We start from the raw sequence: 26,963 nt of genomic DNA, 5'->3' as shown, positions 1-26,963 counted from the left end.
TTAGAATAATGTTTTAATAAGGTTGTCGAGACACGTTTTTGCATACATTTTATTCATATCTAACTCTTGAAGCATCTCAATTAAATTTTAGAACGTATGATTATAATTAATTAAGTGGCTACGGTTGCCTGTCCCATCAATTAAATTATTTTTATCACAATATTCAAATTCACATATTGGCTATATTATTTTGTCAGGCGTTTACATTTTTTTTAAAATAACAGAACGGGGCAAACGAGCAGCGAGAACACCGAGGTGTTCAACGACGCCTAAGGACATTAGCAATACCAGAGGAACCGCAGATGCGTTATAAGTACGCACTAAGTTTTCTTCACATCGATCTCTATCATGTCAGTTTTCTCCCTCTCCCCCTACATATGTCATGTTACTTTTTATGCAGTACATATATTTACCGGTGTACTCCACTACATTAAACTTATAGATTGTTCTACTCGAACTTCTTGTCACACGTCATTCTTCTCTCCTAACATGCTCATACCATACTAACCTTATGGTACCTATACGATGGATGAATGTTTGTCATTACGTATTTCCAGTATGGCTTAACAAGTCTTTGTGAACGACACAAATGTATAACATAATCTGGAGCAACGCCTCGGCTACTTACTGATTTTATTTTTTAATTTCGATCGTACGAAGTGGCGGGCAAAAGCTAGTAATTTATATCTTGTTAAAATCTATATATATAAAATAAAGACGTAGTTACACTATTTATAACTGAAGAACGGCTTTACCGATATGACTGAAAATTGATGAGGAGGTAGCTTAGAGCCAGGAAACGGACATAAGATACTATTTATTTCTTTTTTATTCGAATTTACGCCTTGAAGAGCTGTTTTTTATTTAACTTACTAATGTTATAAATGCAAATGTTTAGATGGATGTGATGTAAATGGATGGATGGGTGTTTGAAGATATCTCTAGAATGGCTGAACGGATCTCGAATAAATTTGGCATACGTATAGAACATAGTCTGAAAGAACACATAGGCTACACTTATTAAGTTTTTTCATATATCCACGCGGACGGACTCGCGGGCGATAGCTAGTTTAATATAAACTAGACTATTGTTTAATTTTGAAATACTTCTCTTAATAATGCCAGCGCAGTTGGTACAACTGACTATTGCATATTTAATCCATTATGACAATTTCAAACGGCACTTCATACAATATTGCAATTTAGGATACAATAAAAGGCAGAATAGCTTTCAAAATGTTTGGAGCGGACGTAATTACCTATTCACATTATGAATTTACGCAGCACTAGCTTTTATCGACAAAGCTTTTAGTTTCATTTTAGTCGTGTAATATTGAAAAATGTTATATCTGTTCTACCTTTTATATACTTTTGTTCTACATTTTAAGCACATACAAAACAATTTTATTTGTGTTTTAATAAAAAAAAATGTAAACTTCAAAACAAAGTTGAATTTGTCAATATTTTTAGACGTTATTAAATGGAATACTTTGACGCGAATGACGCGCTTTCGTTACAAAGTCCAGTGTCAGAATGAATAGTGAGGGGACACAAAAGTCGACATTCTAGTAAGGTAAGTGTTGGGTCAATACACTGCCACATTTTCGGATTTCCTTCTTAATAATATGGAGTATTAAGGTAGACAATACTTATCATCAAAATTAGGTATATATATTATAATCTTACTAATATTATAAATGCGAATGTTTGGATGGATGTTTGTTAGAAGGTATCGCCAGGCTGTATGGATCTCACTGAAATTTTGCATATATATAGAACATAGTCTGGAAGAACACATGTTACACAGTTAAGTTTTTTTCCGCGCAGACGGAGTCGCGGAATGATAGTATATTATAAATATACCTATAGTTATTTAAAGGACATAATTCTTGTATAATGTTCGAATAAAGTCTACAAGCGTTGTATTATGTATGTAAAAGATTCTGTGAACGTGCATTGGTTTCAATTCCACGGCCGGGCGGTGTTAACGAGAATTTAAAATAGCACTTGTGAACCCGCAAACCGCAATACATTGTACCTTCTTTATACTTTATCCCCGCACTGCAGTCTATGACGCATTGAATATTGGAATAATTTATAGATACGTACTTGGTATGTACTTGGTTTTCTTACAGCTTTCCGACAAACCAAATTGTATTTTTACCTTCCACTTAATTAGCAGTAACCTTAAAGTTGTCATAAATGTTTTTTTTTTACTTTTTAGGTAAGTTTTATGATAATACAAATCGAAATTACTATATACAGATATTTATATAAGAAACTAGCTGTTGCCCCTGACTCCATCCGCGCGAAATTAAAAATAAATCTCAGCTTGATACCTTTACGCGTTTTTGAGAAAAAGGGTCTTGACAGACAGACGGGCAACAAAGTGATCCTAAAATGATTGAAAAATGATATGGTCTACATCTATGCCCGAATTCAGCGAGATCCGTGAAGGCGTTCTGGAGATATAATACCTTCAAATAAACATCCATCCATCCAAACATTCGCATTTATAATATTAGTAAGATTCATTCATAGATGCGCTTAAAAACTTCCCTTTGAACATGATTTTAAAATCCGTTTGTTTAAAAATCTCTATTTTAATAATAACAGAAAACGTACTTGATTCAGTGTCTATTATTCAAAGACCCCTTTCCTTCGGCTTGTAAGACCGTACGGTTTAACTTTGCATAAATGTCACATGAGACCTCAAGTTACATATGCTTCGAAATGTTCAAACTGACTACAGTGTGAGAATTTATATAGTTTCTAGAACTTTATGCGTACTAAAAAACTAAAATATAACTATGATGAGTTGAATTTAAATATTTAAAAGAACATGTTGATAGCAAAAACTTATCTGTAAAATTTAACATCTTAATAATCTTACTAATATTATAAATGGGATATAGATGGATGGATGGATGTTTGTTTAAAGGTATCTTTAGAGCAGCTGAATGTCGTACATATAGAACATAGTCTCAAAGAACACACAGGCTACTAATAATGTTTTTTTAATTCCCCGCGGACAGAGTCGCCGGTAGCCGCAAGTATATAATAAATATCACGGATTAAATTCATCGGTTAACTGCTTTATGAAAATCCTTAATTTAAATATTGTTCCCTAAATTAATTGGGATTCAAATTTCAAGATTATTTTTACTATAAATATAAAAATTAATTTTCCTTTTTAATAATTATTTTACTTGTTTATTGTTGAGTATAAAATGATCGATCATTTTATAAATTCCAGGAGAACAGGTCGCGAAAAAATCTTCCTAAACCAAATATTGGCATGTAATGAAATTTCCTTTTAAAAGCCTTATAATTAACAAATACTTCAAAATTAATTGTTGCTTTGTTGAACGAATAAGTCAATAAAATTGGCCTTCGCCATTTTTATGACATTTAACAAGATTTTTTATGAAATTCCTTTTGATATCCGCCAGTTTTGTAATTAAGTAATAAATAAAGATATCATTTTTTGAATATTAATCTCGCCGTTGTTGACATGCAAAATGAAACACGAGTTTCCACTGACTTAAGACATGTTAAGACACTTAACATCAGGTGGGATCGTGGTCAAGTGCTAGCTTAGTAAAATGTTTTTATACAAGTTTCGGCAGTGGAAATTCGAGAATAAACATTTCATTTATCATGAATTATGTAACATTTTCAAATTGTACTATTTATATATATCAATGGGTTATAATAACAGTTAGTATTTTTCTATTCCATTTCATCTCCTTTCTAAAACAGAATTCTATTTGTTGAACCTTTTTGATATTGCTTTCAATGCAGTGTTACTGACGCTCGGAAAATATATCTTTGTGAGGCTAAGGAAGCGTATTATCCTGTGATAGAAAGCCCGTTCGCAAAGACGCTTTTATCGCGCGTTTAAAAACGTCCAGTTAAAACCAATGCATTTCCATGATTATGTTTATAAAGCAGCGCTTTTAAAACGCGACTTTTTACCGCGCATCTTCATTTTGAGCGCTGGAGGAACGGAACAAGAGTGATTTTAAAGCGTTCGTCGCTCAAAAGCCGTTATTGCAGTGTTTTAACGCAACGTTAAAAAAGCGCCCATACGAATGGCGCTTAAGATTATCGTTTATAAAATTTTGAGAACATAAATTACTCAAGACCAAATATTTTTCGTTTCTTTTTTTAAAATTTCATAAAAATTGTTTGTACACATTCCGACCTCCTTAGAATTCGTCTTTGCTCGACTGTAGTTTCATTCTACAATTCTTTATTACAAAACTATGCTTAAAATGTTTGCCTCAAATATGCCTTATTTGATATTTTCGTATATGATGAAAATAAATGTTTATTATGAGGTTAAATGTCATTTTCATTGTGACGTAGCATTTCATTTTCTCTGAGAGCAACTTGACCCGTTGGCAGCGGGTTTTTAGCGGCATTACACGACGCGAAAGCGGGAACATTTAAAAAAATCCATTTATAATCCTAATTGCTTCCACTGCATTTGTTTATTAAACCAATTAGCTTTTTGTAATTTAATTATCATTTAGTAGTTCTCTAACCGTTGTTACACGTGTCAATATCTAACAAAACACAGATAATGTTCTAAACGGGGATTTTGGTCTCAGAAAACCACAGTAATCTGTAGAACTGGCAAATACGAATGATTAAGTTCAAAGAAGAAACAAGACAGACTTTGTATTTACGACTAGAAAACATTTATGTATTACAAACGACGAAATAACTGCAAGGACAATGACAATCCGATTCCTTTAATTCATTACTATTTATAAGGTCTACGTCTGTTTAATCAATTACAAGGAAGCAAATTCAACTCTCCTCAGAAAGGCCAGAATCTAAGACAAGTTCCTAACTGTCTCCACTTGATAACAATAACTTTGCAAATCGTGATTACTTCTAAACTATCCTTGAATAGCAACATTTAATATAGCTACAGTAATGCTATTTAACTATTTAAAAACACTAGGCGCAAAACATAAAATAAGTTTCAAAACTAACTAATCATACTAATATTATAAATGCGTATTAGATGGATGGATGCATGTTTGCTATAAGATATCTCTAGAACGGATAAACGGACGTCTCTGTATTTTGGCAAAGATGTAGAACATAGTCTGGAAGAACATATATGCTACTTAGTATGTTTTTTTAATTGCGCATGGAAGCAGTCGCGGGCAACAGCTAGTAAAGAAATATTTAACATGACTTTTTTATAAGAGAAGGGGCAAACGACGAAACGGCTTGAAATTATTTCGATAAAGTTCTACAGCATAAATCTTTTTCATGAACATACGTAGTTCCTTATTAAATACTTGGTAAAATAATAATTAATTTTGTGTATGAAACTCGCTACATAATATCTCATTAGGGGAGTTACGAAGTGTACTAATTTCCGTATCACGAAGATTCGATGCTTGCCTCACCTAGCGATCCATTTTGTGAATTAAGATCACAAGATAATTGAGGATTTAGTCAATTTTAATGAAGTCTTATTAATTGCCGATTAAGAAATATTCTTTGATGAGTGTTTTATCCGATAAATATCTAAAAGACCGTAATAGGCTTTGAAGAAGAAGCAAGGAAAGACTTTTATTTTTTATTTTTAATTCTCGGCTTTCCCTACTTAATTTTATGCCGAAAGTCATGTCAATTATGAGACAAAATAAGTATAATTTACGCTATATTTACCGTGGGTTTCTGATATCAAGTTATGACTTGATATCAGAAACCCACGGTAAATTGTTATTGATGTTATTTTATGTTTGTTATCTCTGTGTTGTCAAATATAAAGACAGTGAATACATATGTTTTATAGTCTCTCCAGTACTCCAAATCGAGTTCAAAACAATATATTTATTTCCTTTATGAATAGTTGTTCAAAACATGATATTATTTACATTGATACTTCGTGCAGGAAATAATATAGACGTCGCAAACACATCAGATATCCTCCGGGCTATATTGATTATATTGTTGTGAATTCTATAAAGCTTTATCGTCAATCAAATTTCGTGTAATCATCATCAGCTCACTATACGTCCACATCGAGGGGCTCAGAGTCTACCCTAAGTTTTTTAGGGTCATTAGGTATGGCCTATGGGTCAACCTCGCTTGCCAAATGCGGGTTGGTTGACTTCACACATATCTTTGAATTTCTTCTCAGATATGTGCAGGTTGCATCACGATGTTTTCCTTCACCGTAAGAAAATAATATATATGATAGTAATATGTTTCAATATCTTTCGTATGATCCACCTTTACCTTAGGTTTCTACTACTGAAACTATAGTTTTGGTTAATGGACACTATGAAAATACTTCGGCCAGTAAATATTTACAGAATGAAACATTCTAAGATTTAAGAAGAATGGCATACTGGCCAGTGAACTTTTGCATTTTATATAAAAAGAAGATTTAAAACAGAAAAGAATCGTACGAGATTTTTTTAAATGTAATCTTAAACAGCAGAACAGAACAGCGAAGTCACAATCGTTCAGGGCACGATCGAGGGAAGTTTAAATGTCAACTGTCAAAAGCCGAGACAAATTTTGGTTGCTGCATCCTAGTCGTAAAGTTACCACTCAAATAAAATTAATTATTATACATAAGTACTAAGTTAATATTACTAGTTTTGTGACCATGTAATTTTGAAGTTTGATTTTCTTCTACTGTGTTTATTAAAACAAAATAACAAAAGAATTATACCGCATTTTAAATTTCTTTCCTAGCTTCTCCTAGATTAGCGATACTAAGTAAGGCTTAAATTTAATTAACTTGGACCGTCTTATATCGAGATAAAACCAACAAAGAGGTTTTATAAACTTTCAGCATGATAAAAGCAGGGATGGACGTAAAAGTTCCTTAGGAGGCAAACTACACCGGTAAACGATAATTAAGTTTTTCTTTACTAAACGGAATCTAAAAAATACATACATACATTACCGTTTATTTATTTTTTTCTTAAAAAAAAAAAACAATAAAAAAGCCAGTATTCGAAACCATGGGCCAGACATTTATTCCCTTCACTACAAACTCCCTTCAGCAATTAAATGCTTTGTGTATTTCTGATTTAATTTAGAAATAAGAAATTTTAATTCTTCGAACGAAATAAATGTTTAGTTTATTTTTATTTTTTTATTGCAGTAATTTTGATTTTACCATCAATCGTTTAAAATATATCTTAGTATAAAATTTCTACCTTTGTGTCAACCCTATTTGTACTGTACATACCTGTCAACCCTAATTTCTACGTTGACATAATACTCAAAATCCATTTCATTCAAAGTTCATTATGAACTCAATTATAAATAAAGCTCATAAGATTTCCTCGCAACTTTATCTGTTGCTTGTTTTTGAAGATTTATAATTTTTCTTGTCCTATTTACTTTTTTGATATAAAAACTTTACGTATCTCCGTAATAAATGACTGGAGTTCAAGCATTTCTTTATCTCATTATTGTTGTTAAACCAAATGACATTCTGCCAAAATGTTGAAAGTAAACTTTCATTGGTTTTTTTATAATTGGAAACATTAACAATGTTCTATTTTCAATATTTTTCGGTTACTACCATTGAAAAGTATCAAGGTCATTAGAGTTATACCTCAATCTGATACCACGGAACAGTCGCCGTAGGTTTCTGAGTCCAAAAGCTCTGTATAAAACATATTATCGTCACCCCTGTTATCTTTAACAAAACAAAGATAATCTGCATAGATCTCGCTAAAATTCGACGAATTCGAAGTTTACTTTGATTCCGCGCGGACGGAATCGCGGGCGACAGCTAGTAGCGTATAAATACGTAGTTTTTCCGTATTTTGATACGCTATTTACATGTAAGAGTACATAATATTGATCAGTTCACGACCTTCAAATTCAGTTGACACGCGCTGTCGTCGACCAGGCTCAAGCCCACAAATCAGTGTTAATGGACCGACTTCCTGCAATCAAACATTCAAGGAACGCCCCCTAGTTTTACCGTCGACATTAAATAGTAACTTGTCTGAACATTTTTTCTAAGTTGCGAAAAACGTAAAAAAAATTCCAACATTCTTAAAACTTACACTTAATTCTTAGTTCACATGTTTTGGGCAAATGTTTCCGCAGTGCGAATTCACGGTAACATTTTGTACAGCCGTCAGAGACGTTAAGTTGTCAATTCTATCAAATATAAAAAAAAAACAGTTTATATGCAAACGTAGAATAATTAATTTGTAACATCACGTTAAGTTTTAGTTATTTATAGGTTAATTATATGTACAATTCTTTTGTAAATTATAAATTATTTTCACGGTATTGTATATTTCAAGAAGAAATGTTTAATTAACGTAACGTTAAGTTCGTAAATAATATAAATAGTACACTTGTTAACTTAATTTATTAACGTACAAACGGCTTATAATAATATATTGCTAGGAATTAAAAATGTTCAGAACTGTACTTATGAAAAAAATTAAAACACGTTCGTTAGGCCGCTACAGTCCCTTGCGATTCACGTGCTGTAATTAAAATTAAGGACCCTTTTGAATATTAAAAATTGCCGCGAATATTACAAAATATGTTGTGATTATTTTTAATTAATACGTTTTATTTACAACATGCAAACGGTGTTGGATTTTGGATTTAATTTGAGTAATAACAGGCTTACGTCTGTTTACACTTTTTTTCTGTTTATATCGCGGAGAAGTAATCAGAAGTCAGATGTCTATAGGTACGTCTTCACTTTATTTATATATACACATTGAAAGAGATGTAACTTTAATGCATTTGTTAAGACAAAATGCTGGTAAGTATCCAAATTTCACTAGTATTCTCTCTCACTCTTTTTATATTTTAATGAGGCAAACGAACAAGTGACCAAAAGAACACTCCGAATTAGCAAAGCGACCCCTGCGCATAGACATCCGCAATTGCAGAAGCGTTACCTTAAATCGAAGGAGGAGATGCACAGAAAGAAAATAAGTTCCCTACCTATGTATGCCTGCTCCAACAAATTATCCCCTTCCCATCCTTTCCTAATAAAAAAGAAAAAGGAAAGCGGACGCTGCCTTGGTAACGTGGAGTTACTTCCACTGCACGCCTGTCTTCAGTATGGTCATGGCATTGTACCCTATCTTTTCTATGTTTATAAACAAGGAAAATAAAATAAAATTCGGTTAAAGATAGTGCTTTATTCATTACAGAATCTATACAGTATTTACGAAATACAAAATGTCAACAAGAGGCAACGCATTACGACTGACAAATAAAGGCTGTGCCACACCTGCGAACGAATCAGCGACTTTATCGAGAATTCAATATCATTATCAGTCCTTACTTAACGCCTAATAATCGTTTTTTTAGTCACTGTTTTAAATGCGGTAACTATTAACAAATAAATAAGGTAACATAGAACTAAGGCTACATTCACAGTAAATCCGCGAGCGCAGTACGTTTATTTAAAGGTTGTTCTCCCGCTTTGGCATAATTATCTTTGGTATACAGTTAACACTTTATGGATCGATATGACAGTAAGATCAAATAAAAAGTCTATTAAGATTTCAATTTAAAAAGACACATTTAAACACGTTTTTTAACTTCTCTGCAGTAGTCGGATGAAAACGCATCGTAGCACGCGATTTTAATGTGAATGAGTCTTAACAGCAGACACAGACAATCTAGGAGAGGACGAATTAAGCTTGGTGTGTCTACAGCTTAGGTTTTATTTGCGGAAGTTGCTTACAAGGTATGAATTAAAAACCACTATAGTCTATTTACATTGTTGTACTAATGTCAAATTCTTTTAAATCTATTTCTACGAAACATATTTTGTCTAAAAAGATCTTTGTTTAGCTGAATACGGTGTCGTGTCTAAAGATATGGTATACATATATATAACTACGTTCTATTATTTTTGCCGGAGTTATTCTAGTTGTGATTGTATCGTATAAATTAATTGAATTGTAAACAACATCCGCAAAATATCGGCATCCACGTTACACCGCATTCCCCGCGCTGTGCATTCCGTTGCCGTTCAATGGAATGGTGTTGAACTCATCTTCCAAGTCTTCGGTTTTTCTAGATAAAATAAAAGATTATATTAATATTGAACATAATAAATAAATCTATACTTAGTTTAGTTTAATTTTTTTACTCTGTAATATAAGATTTTATACGATATTTAAAGTGCTGTGTTTAAATCTATACGTATTAATAAAATTGAAGTCTCTGTAGTAATAAAAACTAATTTTGAAATTCCTGTCTATCTATCTATCTGTTTGTCCACAACGCCGTGTTTGTTCTAGGCAATCTACAGAACGTCTAGACCGATTTTGACGAGACTTGGACAAGTAACTGATGCACGGCATATTATAGGCTACTTTTTTAGCACTGCTTTGACGAAGTTGAGGGCAACGGCTAGTAATAAATAAAGTTTATTCATTCCAGTTACCTAATTTATATAAAAGGTAGATGCCACACGGATATTCAGACAGCGGCATAACGCTGCGCTTGAAATCATTTGTTTTTATTGGGAAAAAGGCTGGTATTAGATATGAATCTTACCGTTTCCTGTATTTATATATGATGAGTACAATGAACGCGTTGCCGATGAACAGCGCCGCTATCAACAGCGACGGGATCACGATGTCTGCACACATAACACATATATACTTTAATATACTCAGAACAGCCACCTAGATTTGTAGGTAGTAATTGCTAATTACCACTTAGTACCTTGTCATCTTTAAATATAAGGCTCCGTACACAGCGTGAGTGTTTGAAATTAATATTGCATGGCTACATCGCGAGTATAGCGTTGCGCGCGCTCCGTGCACATTAAATCGTCGATGCATGTTGCCTATTCAGTCAGCCAACTGTATAGATTTGTTGCGCCATCTTGAAAAGTCGCTGACGACGATTTTGAAATGTCGGCAACACTCTGTACGAACCCCTATGTATTGCGTATATATTTGGGTATTAAAATCGCCGTGTTTCGAATTTCACATTCCCTTGTGTACTAAGGGCCTCATAGTAGACTTGAACTTCTCGACACCAAGACTTTATTCTTACACCTCTTTCACTACATTAATACTAAGAACACATGCCAGTAATATATAATTACTTTATTTATTTAAAATGGTAGTGTATTAAAATTACGTTGATGGATTCTATGTGGTATCAGGCAATTTCCACACGCGAAAAACACATTAACTCGTTCATATGCAGATATCTTTCTATTTCTAATAGTAGGGCTTTTTAAGTATATTGTATTTTAGTTCAACTCACCGACTATCATGTTTGCCTCGTTGTGCGGCAGTTTTGTGCCTTTATCTGAACCTTCCGATAATGAATCGTTCCCGACGACCTTTATAGTCGTCTCTTCTGAAACAAAATTTTAATATATTAAAAACATACACGTATTTTAATTCTCCAATAAGAATTAGACCTCTTCTTATGATCTCTTATCACTCTTTTGATTGATTTTTTAATACACATTTCATCATCATCAGCGCACTATACGTCCACACCGAGGGGCTCGGAGCCTACCCTAAGTTAAGGTTGATTAGGCCATAGTCAACCACGCTGGCCAGTACGGGTTGGTTGACTACACACATATCTTTGAATTTCTTCTCAGATTTTTACAGGTTGCATCACGATGTTTTCCTTCATCGTAAGAACATCGGATACATATGTAAATCGAAAATCGAAAAAACATTGGTACATAGCGGGATTCGAACCAAGGACCTGCAGATTGCAAGTCAAGTGCTTGATCCCTGAGCCACCGACGCTCAACGCGTTTATTTTAATTTAATTGTTTCTAGATTTATTTATTAAACGTACATAACGTACCGTCTGTTGAATAAATAATAACAGATAATAATTTATACCAATGCTTTTCCTCGACACTAATCCCATTATACACAAATATTTGAAACAATACATAACCATAATATACAAACAATATTGTTATAGAGTTAGATATAAATAAGCGCTTTATATTTTCTCCAATCCTTTGTCATACACATGTAATTATTCTACCTATCGCCCGCGACGCGGAAACAAAAAAAATATTTTTTTAATTAGCAGCCTATGTTACAGATTATGTACACCTATGCCAAATTACAGCGACATCCATGCAGTTAAAATGTTTTTTTTTTGTTTTACAAATGTCTAATTAAATGCATAGAAGCCAGAGGAGATATGAATAGAAAGGAGACAGGAGAAAATCCTAAAGGAGCACCTCTCAGTGTTGAAGTGGCGCTAGCTTTAAGACACAAAATTAACAGCGTCCTAAGAAGCCTTCACGTAGAACTAACTAGGTCATAACGTCATGTTATAAATTTTATTCTCTAGGAAATAAAAGAGCTACATACTAATTAATGGAACAACTATTTGTAATTAATCGACTAGTGTTGTTCATATAATCTATCGATAATAAATCTATGGATGCCGATCTTTAAGTGTAGATTTTATAATAAATTAAATTGAAAAATAAATAAAGACAAAAGTCCCTTATAATATAATTAATGTTTAATATAGTACGTTGCTGTATTAATCCTTGATTTGTTTGTATAACCGTAAAAGACACCATGATTTTTCCTCAGGCAATTGTTGAAATCTAATCAGAAGAATGTTTATTTTTGTAAAGGAATTTTTATATTTTAAAATTTTCATACAGATTGTAGGTATAATGCGTATAGTAATCATTTAACTGTACCGCATCAATTAGTTAAGTTTTATTGGGGGTAAAAAGTCATAAAATAATAACGACAATGACCCAAGGTTCATTAACAGAACAATTCAGAAAGGCAACAATAAAACACGCGATGGCTTCGCTCTACATTGTATACAAGTGATTAAATAAAATATCACAACTACGTTGTAATTAAAAACGAACAGTAGTATCGCGACTGTAATCAGGAATCTTTTATAAAACGTACCAAAGCGGGACGACGCCAACTCGGTGCCGTACCAAGAGCTATAAATTACAGTATTGTCGGTACGGTAGAGTACAGGTCAGTTCGGTAAAGAAAATAAGAGCGTCGTCAGAAAGTACGCTGCGAAGTGCTCGCGACCACATTTAACGAGTTTGATTATCACGACCTTTTACAACAACTAGTGATGGACTCCTTTGATATTAACTTTTAAATCATAATTTTCACAGCTTTATTTCTATGGTAATTATCATTTCTTTCTATTTAAACCTCATATGTTCAGCGTGTAAAAATTATGCGCACTAGCACAAAACAAATCGACGTCTTTTTTATTTATCTTTATCAACATGGGAGCAGCATTATTCTAAAAAGCCGGTCAACCGGGAAACAGTCCTACAGAATTTGGTCCTTCAAAAACCGACAACACAAGAATATTCGTATTAAATCAATTGAACCCACCAATGTCAAGATTGATATTTCAATAATCCAATTATCTTACTTATATATACCATAAAAACTTAGGAATACAAAAAATCGAAAAGTATCGATAATACAAGTCTTAATTGTAGGAACATCACTAGCTTATGTCGGCTTTTATACGAAGTCTTGAATTATTACTTTCACGTTAAGTTGACGACGCGACGGTGGCGATGTCGGGATCTTTTGTGTAATTGCTTGTAAGCCGGAAATGGGCTCGAATACGGGAGGGGGTAGAATACACCCCGCATTAGTACCCCCTAGATGTAATCAGATTGGCACAACTCTTACAGCCGAAATGCGTGACAGATCCGACAAGTAAAATCTATTAGTAACATGGAAAGTTTACGTAATACAACGTAATACTAAACAGTAATTACTAAGACGTAAGTTTGTCTTCCATCAGGGCCTACTTCATTTTTCAACAGAGAAGTTCTAGAATTAGTGAGACAATTACTAAAAATTTACAACTTTTTTCACACCCAATAAATAATTTGTTTCGATTTTATACTCATAATGAGTATTAGAAAATATGTTTAACAGCTGGACCGTTTGCAAAACAGATAACACAATATTTGTATTTAAAATCGTGGCTTATAATTTGACCACATACGAAACTGCAAATCACTACTGGACATAGATTTACACGTATTTTATTAAAAATAAAAATAAAGACAATTTAATTTGGCCGCATTATACCAGAACAAAAGGCGTGCTAATTTGTGAGTTATAGAGGTCTGATAAAATAACACAATGGGACCTACATCCTAACTGTGGTAGTCAGTGTGTTAACATTGATAGTGGAAACGTGTTTATCATGCTATAATTAAAGTCTTTGTTACTGTTAATTATGAACACAATTACAATGTTTATAATTATTTAGAAATTCATTAATATAAAGATAACTTAAACAAATGATAGTTACATAGGAAGATATAAAAGAAAAACTTAAAAATAAATCTGTAGAAAACATTTTCAAGTAACCAAAACTTTAGTTCCTGGGACTTTACAATTAAATATAACGACTTGTTATTGGCGTTCTCTTTGATGTTGATTTTAATTTTTAAGAAAAAATTAAATTTAAAAATTAATTATACACATTGTAAATAAGCAAACATTTTAGTTGTTTAGACGACGTAGGACTATGCCTTAAAATAGCGCCTCTCTTAAAACAACAAATACGTAAGCTAGGTTTTAAAATTCGATTTGATTTCTGACCCAATATTTACACATTTATAAAGGATTCATGTTGAACAATACCTCTATACATTTGTACTGAAAAGTCGTAAAACTCCTCGGTCACCGGTCATAAAAAGAAACATAAACAATCCCATGCTTAGCTATTTTAAATATTTGCGAGAAAATCAATCTATAAAGACCCGATGTGGAATTACAGAGTCGATAGAGAAATTTCGTTATGTTTTTACAACAAAAAAAAAATCTAGAACATTGCTGTTACTATTTTACTAAATCAATTTTTACGTATAAATAAATTTAAACAGCATCCTATCTGCTTGTTTATAAATAAAAAGTACAATAGTAGAAATAAACAGGCAGGAAGGAAAGTTAGGTGTCTTTTAAACAAAATTAAAAAAAAGTAATAAACTTCGTCTGACGAAAGAACGCTTTTGGTGTGAAGCTAAATTTAAAAATAGAACACCAACTGACGCCAATTCCGTTTTTAATAAGACGTTTTAATGAAATAGGAATGTTGCATGAATTTATTTATTTTATGATAATTAAATATTAAAATTATGTGATACCCTTCGTCATATAACAAATACTATTGCTTTTTAAACGTATGCTTATTATTATATTTAATATTTGTGACAAATTGTTCCGATAAAAAGTATTGTTATTCTCATTATCAAATTTATTCAAAGCGTAACAAGATAAAGAATTTTATTTGCATGTTAACATGCTCGTTATAAATTATGTGATTCAGATTGTAATGACAAATAATAAAAATAAATGGTTAATTTTTTATCGTACTAAAATATGTTTTTTTAATATTATAATAATATCACTTCGAAATAAATGTAATTAAGTTAATAATTAAGTTTGTTAAAATATAACATTAATTTTATTAATTTAAAACGAACTAATTTAATAAGTCTTCTTCACGTATTGATAATAATATATGATTTTTAGTTATTATTGTTATTTCAAACTAAAACGCTTACCCAAAACAACACAAATAAAAAAACACTATAGATCACTATAAAATGACTAAGAAACTAAATTATTAAATAAAATAACACCCAAATAAAATATATGTTAGCTATAAACTCACTTCGTGTGTCGACACGTGGTTTCTTTCACCAAAAATGATAGAAACGTCGTACGAACGAAGCGATGCTATGGCGACTAACCGCGCGAGTTATTACGCGACTAAATACGGAATACCCTTGTATTTACAGAAACGCAGTTGAACCAAAAGCCCTAAACGATAAAATAATGTATTCAGATAAAGGAATTACTACTCTGTTCCGTTCGGATAAGGCTTATTTTTATTGCTTGCGTTGTTATTCCCTTATAGTGGGTACGAACATTTACGTATATACCATCTCACTCTTATGCTACTATAAATAGGACTTTGGAAAGGGATAGCTATAGTTTTGTAAGAAAGCTTGCATTTATACCGATTGTAAAAATGTATAGAACACGAGACGTTCCTTAAGGTTTAAAGTTTTTCGGTATTAAATATTTTGTGAATAACCAAACTAAAAAATTTTAATTAGTTGCAAAAAATTGTAAACACATTAAATATTTTTAGGCAGAAATTAATGACAAATAATACTAGTAACTTATTAAAATTACTATGCATAGTAAAAATACACATACCTATACACAATGGAATTGTCCCATTCCATCTATTATCTTCAAAGCACCATAGCATCCGCGCCCTTTGTCGCGTATCAGCGAAAACAAAGTTCACATTGCACATGTAGTGCGCAACATCTTCGTTACGGTACACGAGGTAACCATCAGATGGCGCTGGTAACGTAACACAACCCAAACCTAAAAGGATTTTTTTAAATTTTATTACGACATTCAAGTAACAAATATTAAAATAAAAATAAATTTTATCGGACTGATAATACCAATGTCCCTTTGTCACATTGCTATTTTAGAACGATATAAAAGCGACGTTGTTCTAAAAAGTTGACTGCCATCTATTGGCAAGTAGTAGAACTAGGGCACTTTCCCTAGATTACTTACAAAATCATTCGACAGATGGCGCTAACACTCAACAGAAATGGAAACCCTAAAAGTCACTTCTTCACAATAGATGGCGCTACTTAGTAATTTCGTAACCAAACATTTAGAAATTAAAATATGGTTCCAAATTTTATCTTGGAAAGAAAAATAAAAAAAAATCATGTCTTACTCTTATAATGTAGTAAAACGCCTCTCTTTGGAAAGGCGCCTTGAGAATTGGCTTCTACGATGACCTCTAAGGCATTCGTCGTGGAGGTCAGTCTCAGAGGCAAGTCTACCTGCTCACAAGTGGACAGCAGCGACTCACCATTCGAGTCCACCACAGACACGAAATCTGTACATTGGTCTTCAAATGGACCAATACCTGGAAAGTGAAACAATTTTACTTGTACATTATTGTTGATGAAATTCGCACCCTATATGTATGTATTCTTAGAAACGATATTTAAATAAAAATAACACTAGAATAATTAAACTTAAAAACATATAAGTATAAAAATTTCTTGTTTACGTAAATTATCATACTTACTTCTTAAACTGACATCCAATAGGGATATTCGGATGCGCTGTTCGGGGTCTGCTTTGAGCCGCCACCGGCACTCGTCTCCAACGTAGAAGTGTGGATATCCGGGCGTCCGTATGTAACCCTCGCTGTCCGGACCCGACGCTGCGACAAACACTTCTCGATTGCAGTAGTGTACTGCTAACGAATCTGTCAACAAGTGTCAACATCATTCTTAGTGCTATGAGTATACTCAGAAACTTTAAATGGACGCTTAGCTATTATAGTATTTTAGTGTATTAAGTATAAGAAATGTACTTTAGCCTTTCTGGAGATACCTTCAAAGAAACATCCATCCATCTAAACATTCGCATTTAAAATATTCGTAAGAAATAAGATATAATTTATTAAACGTGCTTGAAGCATGTCAATAAATTATTTTTAAAGCCTTTAGGCTTCACTTGTTCGTGATTCGCGCCCTCATTCAAGGATTGAAACTTAATCCGTATTGCGATTCCAAAATCATGTTCCTTCCAAAATAGTTACTATAATAATGACCAGTACCTTAATACTTGAACGAGTAAATAAAAAAAAAACCTACTCCGAATGTTTCATTAGGAGCTGTTCATATTTTAATGTTTTGTTTGTAATTTGTAGGACAATTAAAATGAATAGAAGCAAAGAATAGACACATTAAATGTTTCCTTAGACATTTAACTACGTCATAAAAAAGACTAAAGCGTTTCCATCCACTCACCGCATTGACGTGATTACTAAAATGTCCAAATTATAATGCACACAGAGTCAACGCACTTCTAAAAAGTGTGACAGTCGTAAAAAAAAAACATGACTATTATTACTTCAGGCGTGAAGTGGAAGCAATTCCGCGTTTCGTCTGATGAGTGTGCGTTCCGGAGGCCTAATTTAGTCCTCCCTTCCCACTCTTTTTCTTATAAGGAAAGGATGGGAGTGGACTTTCCGGATAAAAGAATGCATGGACAGGGAAAATATTTTCATTCTATGCATCCTCTCCTCCGTCGATTAAAGGTAGGCAACGCATATGCAATTGCGTATGTCTATGGACAACGGCCACTTCGCTATTTCAGCGATTTTAGATGGCCGCTCGCTCGTTTGCCACCATATGATATAAAAAAAATATATTGATTCGTTTAGTATTCTGAACTATGATAGATATTAAAAAATTAAATACTAGAAAAGACTAGTCATTTTATCTTACTTTTTACTTTACTTACTTATTATATTATAAATGCGAATGTTTACATGTATGGATGATTGTTTGAAGGTATCTCCAGAACAATTGAACAGATCACGTTGTAATTTGGCATATACATAGAACGTAGTCTGGAAGAAAACATAAGCTACTAATAATGTTTTAATTAATTACGCGCGGACGGACGTCGCGGGCAAATGCTAGTAGTATAATGTTTGCTCGTAGACTTTTAAATTAAACTTAAATAAAACTTAAATGAATGTACTAAACAGTATGCGAAAAATTATCGATGAAAGCCAAAAACACTGTACATAATGAAGCACACTTTGTCATGGTAGATAGAGCACGGCGCTGCTCAACGTGGATTATCTGATAGCGAATAAACATTAACGTTTCAGATTTAATACGGAAAATGAATGTAGCGATGAACGACAGTACAATCAAAGAGTTAGTTTCGCTATTATATATCGCAAAGAGGTAACGCTTCCAGTATCTTGCATGCAGCCGTTCTAGAGATACTTTCAAACAAACATCCATCCATCCTAACATTTGCATTTAAAATATTCGTAAGATTAAGAAGTAACATTTTCCAATAGTTATATTATATCAAAGAGTACATGATAAAGCACTTTTTTAACTAATCCATCCATCCATTTTGTTTATTATTAAATAAATGTATATTACTTCAGTAAATAGACAAAGACCCTCGAATATGTTATGGTTTTTAACTTCAATATCCGATATATATTAGAGATCTAATTTCAGATATCCCTTTATTTCCATCGATACAATTTGTCAGAGTCGTCCGTGCGAACTGATTTTATCCACGATAATGAACAGTTTCATCTATAAATAAATTAAAATTATACGTTCTGTTATAACCCTACATATTATGCAATGGCTGCACAGTCAGCAAATGCACACTGACGAAGTTTTTCCATTGAAGTCAGCTAAATTAGTTTACCTTATAGGTACGGTTACATTTTAAATTCAGTCATAATCAAAAGCTCGCGATTTAAACACATAATCCGAATTCGGAGACCAGTACAGTCGAAATAATTTGTAGAGTTAATTAAAGTTGTTCAAAGGTCTTGCGAGTTTTTTTTTAAAGATCCTAAGTGCCGGCCGCCTAACAAAAATTGGTGTCAGAACTGTAAAATAATGTTTAGCACAAAATTATCTTTATAACAATGTGTATTTGCCAAAAGAAATAAACTTACTAATATATATGCGAATGTTCAGATATATGTATGAATGTTAAAGGGTATCTCCAGAAGGAAATGCGATAAAATTTGTTACAGATGTGAAACATAGCCTAGAAGATATAGGCTACTAATTATGTTTTTTCTTTATTACACGCTGACAGAGTCGCGGGTGATAGCTAGTAGATTTATAAATATAAAGAGAGAAAAGTTTCTTCCAGTAAAAAGTAAATCGGGATCTAAAGAAGGATCTGTTTCGTAATTTTGTCGCAATCTTTTTACTCAAAAAAGATACGCATGATTTTGCAATCCCATTGTTGCAGTAAATGCAATAATTTCTCATGTCAGCAAAATTCAACACGTGCTTACGTGCCTTTCAAAGTATAGTAGCACTCCATTATCAACACCCCAATTTTGAAACATTTGGGGTAAAGCGTAACTATTTATTGGCAACGATGTAAACTAAGTTAGTTAAAACTATGTAGATAACGTATGTAACGTATTTGTATGATAATTCTATAGTAAAGGGAGGTCTGGATAATTTGGTTTAATAGAATAATGGAATGGCTTATATAAGTTTCGATTCCAATCGTTTACTTCCATCGATTGTTTTTCGATTTACAAAAGTTGAAATTTAATTTCGTACAGTTTAAATATTTTCTGATTTTTTATAATGCGTACATGACGACGTGAACATTAGTCGAAAATTTTTATTTGCATATATAAAACTTTATATTATTAGAAGTTATGAATAGAAATAGAAAAATAGGAACTTCGGCTTGACTTGCAATCTGCACGTCCTGGGTTCGATTTCAGATTTACATACGTACATTTATCCGACGTTTTTACGGTGAATGAAAAAATCGTGATGCAACCTGCACATATCTGAAGAAATTTATAGATATGTGTGAAGTCAACCAACCCCTCACTTGGCCAGCGTGGTTGACTATGAAATCACACTTAATTTACGGTAGGCTCCGAGCGCCTCGGTGATGATGTGTTGTCAAAGATAATGAGAGGGATGACGGCATGTTTTGTACAGAAATTTGGGACTCAGAAACAGTAAGTGGTTCTTTTTAAGTATGTTGTCCGCTCTGTATATGGCTATCATTTATATAACTACAATGTCAAACAATTACTATAATAAATTATATGCAAGTCAGCAATGCGCCTGGCGTTAACTAGCTAGCAATAAATCACTTCTTACATGGGTTACCCTGGTGTTTCACACGCGGTCAGATTATCATAAATGTGGAATCAATCGGCACGTGCCTTGTAAATTGCGTTTAGAATAATACTAAGGGGATAAAATGATTTTTTTGCAAAGAAAAAACATTTTATGGCAGTCTTATGATAAAATGCAGATACGAATTAGCGTAAAAATATTTTTAAATAATTATTAATATGTAAAATAATATTCAATCCTTTCATTTTCGTAATCGAAATAAATTATTCAATCTTGGTCCAAAGTAAAAGGACAATTTCATTACACGACAGTGTGCTAAGGTTATTTAGCGAATTAAGAATGAAATTTCACAAAAAAAATTGTTTAAATTGTTGGCTGTTCATGTACACAATAACATAAATTACATACAAACACGAATTTCCTTAACGTAGACATAAACAGCTGATACACTGCAGGCTTATTTTATTATCGAGCGTCAGATGTTTCCCCAATCCAATGCCACTATGACACACATCTGTCACATTTCAACGCACAAATCAATTTCACGCCCCCGTTGACATCTGCTATGTAGAGTAATAAGGCCCTAAATACTGCCCTGAATACGGCCCTGGATATGGACACAAAATAACATTCTTTGAACGAGTTTGAACTTTTTTTAAATAATGTAACTGGCAGGTACAGAACTTACTAAAGATAGTTTTTTAATTATCATAGATCTATAAAACAAAAGAATTGCGTAATTTCCTAACAAATTTCTTACTAATCTTACTAATATTATAAATTCGAATGTTTTGATGGATGGATGAATGGGTTTTTTAAAGGTATATCTGAAACTGCTCAACGGATCTCGTTTAATTTTGACATAGATGTAGAACATAGTATGAAATAACACGTAGGTTACTTATTAAGTTTTAATTTTTAAATCCGCGCGGACATACTCATGGGCTTTAGCTAGTAAAGCATATTTTCGTGTCTTTAATATAAAGCGTAATATCCAATCATATAGGCTTTACCTACCATCAAAACAGGCGTATTTAATAGATACCACACCCGGTGACCAGGCCACTGCTGGAGGGTAGTCTTCTTCCAGCAAGAAATTGCAGTGGTTGACTCCTGTACATCTGGAATCAAAGGAAAAATATGTCAAAAAAATTACCACAATTCTACGACTGTCAGTCGGCAAAAATCTTCAAGTACAGCTAGATGTGGGAAATCACAGAAATAAATACAAGATTTAAAAATAAACATTATTTATCTTGGTAACTATTTTTATTGGTAGCAATAAAACTAAAGTTTATACATTTAATACTTAAACTTCAATAATCATTTATGAGTTCCAAATAATTGCTTAATGTGAAATAAACTGATATATAAACACGGCTAAACACTCACGTATATACGTCCGGTGGCGGCACCGACTAGTTTCGAGCCCATGGGGGGGCCCTTAATCAGGATGAGTGGTACTGGTATTATTTCGCGGACGCGGCCCGTCGCTCACTGAGTGAGTGTTTAGCCGTGTTTATATATCAGTTTAGTATAATGTCTCACGAAAGTTTGAATAATATAATTGCTTAATGTCGGAAGATTTATGAAAATTATGTTTAATTCTTGAAAATAATTATTTTGAATTACGTCTAAAAATACGAATAAAAAAAATAATTCGACAAATATCAGTTTTGAAGAGGAAAAACCAATTTTATTTTTTATATATTGCACATTTTACTAATATAAATGCGAATGGTTAGATAGATGGATGTTTGTTTGAAGTTATCTCTAAAACGACTGCATAGATCTTGATGAAATTTGGTATAGACGTAGAACATAGTTTGGAAAAACACACAGCCAACTAAATAAGTTTATTATAATACTGTGCGGACAGAGTCGCGGGCAAAAGCTAGTCATCTATATTATGCAATAAAAGTAATCTGACTGTAATAAAATATTTCATTCCGTACAGAGATCAAAGGATCTAAATTTATATATACTTAAGATCAAAGCTTTCAGACTCAGGTGTTTTACTCTCTATAGATATGAATTCATATTAAAATGTTATATCCCGTCTTACAGTGAAACGATCTTGAAAGCTAAATATCAATCGGCGATAAAGAAAACTAAGAAGGAGATGAAATCGTTTAACACATCCAATGCTATCGAATCGATATGCAAGTTCGTCATAACACTTAAAAATCGTAGTGGCATTAAACGTGTTAAAAATTCATAACAAATAAAAGTGATAAATTTTTATTATATAGTCTGTTAATAATTAACTTTTTTTTTTAATATTAGCAGATGTTTTTTGTAAATTTACTAATATTTCTTTTACCTTTCCAACTAAGCTCTAGACTTGTGCTAGGACATGGTTCACGACAATAGTCGAATGTCGGGATTCGAACCCCCGGCCTCGTGATCGGAAATCCGTACCCTTAACCAATAGGCTATTGACGCTTTTAAACAGTTAAGTATAATATTGAAAATTATATTTTCATACATATTTTATAACTGGATAGTAATTTCCACAAAAGTGCATGATGACATGAGAAAGCACTTGTGTGCAAAGTGACAAAATGTATCCCATTGCCAAGACATTTTGGCACGTCTGTTGAACAAGTTATATAACTTTGTAACTTAAATGTAGAAGTTACGAAGGAAGTGATATGGCTTATGTTTCAAGTTAAAGGTAACATTTACTTAAACTGAAGTGTCATAGAATTGTTAGTTTGCAAGAAAAATCTAGAAATAGACTTATTTTTTCCGCATAACCGCATTCTTCACTATGCGATTATATCCTTGACCTGGTTTTTAAAGACGCGTTGCCAAGCAACAAAGTTGGATAGGAAATAAAACTACCCCTTGCACTTTAAAGGTCACTCGAAGTCTATATATTTTCAGGGACAAAGATATGGAGCAGAAAATGCATTCATTTTATAAAAGACCGTAATTATAGAGTAAAATTTACTTCACGGTTTCAAAACTACCTTGAAAGCTTGCTAATGACTTGCTTGGTAAGCATAGAGATAAGCTTTAAGCTTACAGCTTTTGATTCTGCAGTGTTAAAGTTTTTTTGAACTAAATCTTACTAATATTATAAATGCGAATGTTTAGATGGATGGATGGATTGATGTTTGTTTGAAGGTATCTCCAGAACAGCTGAACGGGTATCGATGAAATTTGGCATACATGTAGAACATAGTCTGGAAGAACACATAAGTTACTAATTATGTCTATTAATTCCGTGCGGACGGAGTCGGGGGCGATATTAAGAACGGTATAATATTAAGAATCTAACCTTTTCTGCTAACGAAGGTCAATAGGGTGAATCTACCTTAGCTTTTTAATTGAGTTAATTGAAAAAGCTTCCTAAAAAACATTTTTCGTACACGTATTACATATATGTGAAATGTAGTTGGTATTAGTATGAGGGCAACACTATGTTAAGCTATTTTCTTTTTAGCAAGTTTGTGCTGACATCACATTATTAAAGATGTATGAGTTTGTATGTAACATAATGTCTATACAAATTAGTTACAATCGACAGTTCCGTGACCACTCGTGCGTCCATTTATTGGCATCTAGTCAATGTAACCTTTTCAATGCTTCGAGGACATAAAATGCTATTTAGGTCAATAGTCAAGGTCAAATATGACGACCGTGACGTCATAGTTCGTATATATTTATCTCATATTTATGTAGATTTTACAATTACAATGTTATTTTTAATATATTTTGTTCTTACGAAACTAAATGATATCGTTTTGATTTAGGGATATCTGACGAGGGGCTCTACCTTTATCCTTTACAGCTGATCAATTCCTATCACGGCTAAACCTTTTTGATACTTTATGATATTTACTATACTAATAGTTATAAGTATAAAAAAATCATACTGTGTTTATAAAGCTTTAATACTATCGACTATACTATTAACCCTTAATTCGACGAAATTTTTTGTATCAAAAAAACTGTGTTTTTTTAGTAAAGTCATACTTACTTCTCTAAACTAGTTCAGTAGATTTTTTTAATTAGTTGTTCGTCATACTCGAGACCATCGAATGAAAGGTTAATAAGACTAGTGTTTGCCAAAAAAATAACAGTCACATTTTCGGTGCTAACGTTTTCCTACTAAATTGTGATTCTTTTAAGGTATCTTGGAGTGCACACTTGTGTAAAGTGACAAGGGATAAGCTGCAAATGGCTTTGGACTAGAAACGAAACAGTCACGGATTTCATTCTAATAATAAATAGAATGTCGCTTGCAATTTGGTATCAATCTGGCCTCTGAATTTCTTACATAATTTCTGCATGTTTAGTAACCTTTGATTTGACAAATGAAGAATTAAAGAGTTACTAACTTTATAAATGCTAATGTTTAGATAGATGGATGGAGCGATGGATGGATGTTTGTTGAAGGTTTCTCCGGAACAACACAATGGATCTCCCTGATTTTGCATGGATGTAGTACATAGTCACTTAATTTTTTTTAATTCCGCGCGGACGGAGTCGCGGGAAACAACTGGTTTATTTATAAATGTATACGGTGTCGTCTACTCATAGTAATTGAACAAAATCATAAGACCTATTAAGATATAGTCTGCTATGAATGCTAAAAATATGTTATCAATAAATAATACACTAATAGCCCACTCATGGGAACACTTCGCCAGTCATATGGTTACGTGCAGCGGAGGGGTTGGATATTTTAACACTAAATTTAATTTCTCACGCCTCATTAGTAGTTTAAGATTTTATTAATTATATGTTAACTATCTTTTTATGCATGAAACTAATTAACAATTATTTAGAAATTAAATATATTCAAATTTAAAATCATTTTTAAAGATAAAATTAAATTTAATGATTTTGATAATTATTGTTTAATGATTTTCTCTCAAAATTATAATACATATTACGTATTTACATAGTATGTGGAGAGATCATCACATAAATAGCAAAGTAATGAGACTAAATGGGGATGGCTACAAAGGTAGAGGAATACCAGAGAAAGTACGGAGGTAGTACTTTTTCACAGAGCCCGCTTTAACATCTTCGCACGAATTGGCCCGGCTCGTCCGGTGATATACCACGACCACGCAGAACACAGGCGTGAAGTGGAACCAATTCCGCGTTTCGTCCGATGAGTGTGCGTCCCTGAGGCCAAATTTAGTCCTCTTTCCCTTCCCACCTTTTTTTCTTACAAGGAAAGAATGGGAAGTAGAAGTGGACTTTCCGGATGAAAGGATGCATGAAAAGGGAAGATATTTTTTCTTTCTGTGCACTCTTTCCTTCGTTGATTGTTGGTAGGCAATGCAAATGCAATTGCCTATGTCTATGGGTAACGGTCACTTCGCTATTTCAGCGATTTCTGGTGGCCGCTCGATCGTTTGCCACATTATTAAATAAAACAAAAGCTATGACGACTTTTATTACGGACAAGGGTTGATGGTCTAAGATAAATTATATGTTGAAGATAATTGAAATATAATAGTTACAATGTTTTTTTCATGGAGAATGAAAGAACAAATGATTTATTTTAGTGGTGTCAACAGTCTGGGTTTGTCAATACCTGGAAATGTTCCAAAAGCAACATGTCTGGATACAAATGTCAGACATGTCGCAGATTCTCAAAACAATGTCTGGGATAATCTTGTCATAGAAAACATTGGGACATGATTTCTAAATAAAAAACATTTTTTTTTCATACTGAGATTTTTAAGAATGATTTTTTAAGCCATAAAATGAAAATATAAGTATTTTTTTAGTTTTTTTTTATTTTTTCAAAGTGGCGAATGGGATGACTTATAGTAATATTTATATTAAATTTTTAACGTTTTATATTAACTATTAAAACGGTTCAATATATTAAGACTCAGCGCATAATCCCTGTACCTTAATAAATATATTTTACGGCCTTTAGGACTTACCATAAAATGCAATATTTCCCTATTACGACCCATAGACTCATAATACATGAGAAATGAGGGTTTGTAGTATCAAGTATGAAGTTAAATTGAAACATTATGTGTAAATTATATGTTAACTTAATTATTCAAAGAAAAGGCAAATAACATCATTTAATAGATTTTATTAGCTTTAAAAAAAATCAACCTTTGTATCACAGATTTTTTTTATGACTGAGTAGTCACTGTTTGCCTTAAAGAGGCATTTACAGCTTCACCGGGCTTAAGGTGGCCGAGCGCAGATGGCGCTTAGTCTGAACCTCGTTTAA

The 26,963-nt window shown here is 32.7% G+C and overlaps 1 protein-coding gene across 2 annotated transcripts in view; it reads right to left on the bottom strand.

Annotated features, from left to right (window-relative positions):
- Window positions 1-9,159: 9,159 nt before the first annotated feature.
- The window catches only part of LOC106127757 (uncharacterized), a 52,005-nt gene continuing 34,201 nt past the window's right edge, over window positions 9,160-26,963 (bottom strand). Inside the window, exons 5-11 of one of the 2 annotated variants that reach the window (XM_013325989.1) lie at window positions 21,758-21,861; window positions 17,149-17,331; window positions 16,789-16,983; window positions 16,242-16,418; window positions 11,272-11,367; window positions 10,549-10,633; window positions 9,160-10,062 (exon numbers count right to left, since the gene is read on the bottom strand). In XM_013325989.1, coding sequence (XP_013181443.1) covers window positions 9,981-10,062; window positions 10,549-10,633; window positions 11,272-11,367; window positions 16,242-16,418; window positions 16,789-16,983; window positions 17,149-17,331; window positions 21,758-21,861 — 922 coding nt within the window. In that variant the 3' untranslated portion in view covers window positions 9,160-9,980. The remainder of the gene's footprint in view (window positions 10,063-10,548; window positions 10,634-11,271; window positions 11,368-16,241; window positions 16,419-16,788; window positions 16,984-17,148; window positions 17,332-21,757; window positions 21,862-26,963) is intronic. The other variant, XM_013325990.1, reaches the window with a different exon arrangement.

This window comes from Papilio xuthus, unplaced genomic scaffold, assembly GCF_000836235.2.
Source record: "Papilio xuthus unplaced genomic scaffold, Pxut_1.1 DF824655.1, whole genome shotgun sequence".
Lineage (NCBI taxonomy): Eukaryota > Metazoa > Arthropoda > Insecta > Lepidoptera > Papilionidae > Papilio > Papilio xuthus.
This window is presented reverse-complemented; position numbering and strand designations above follow the sequence as displayed.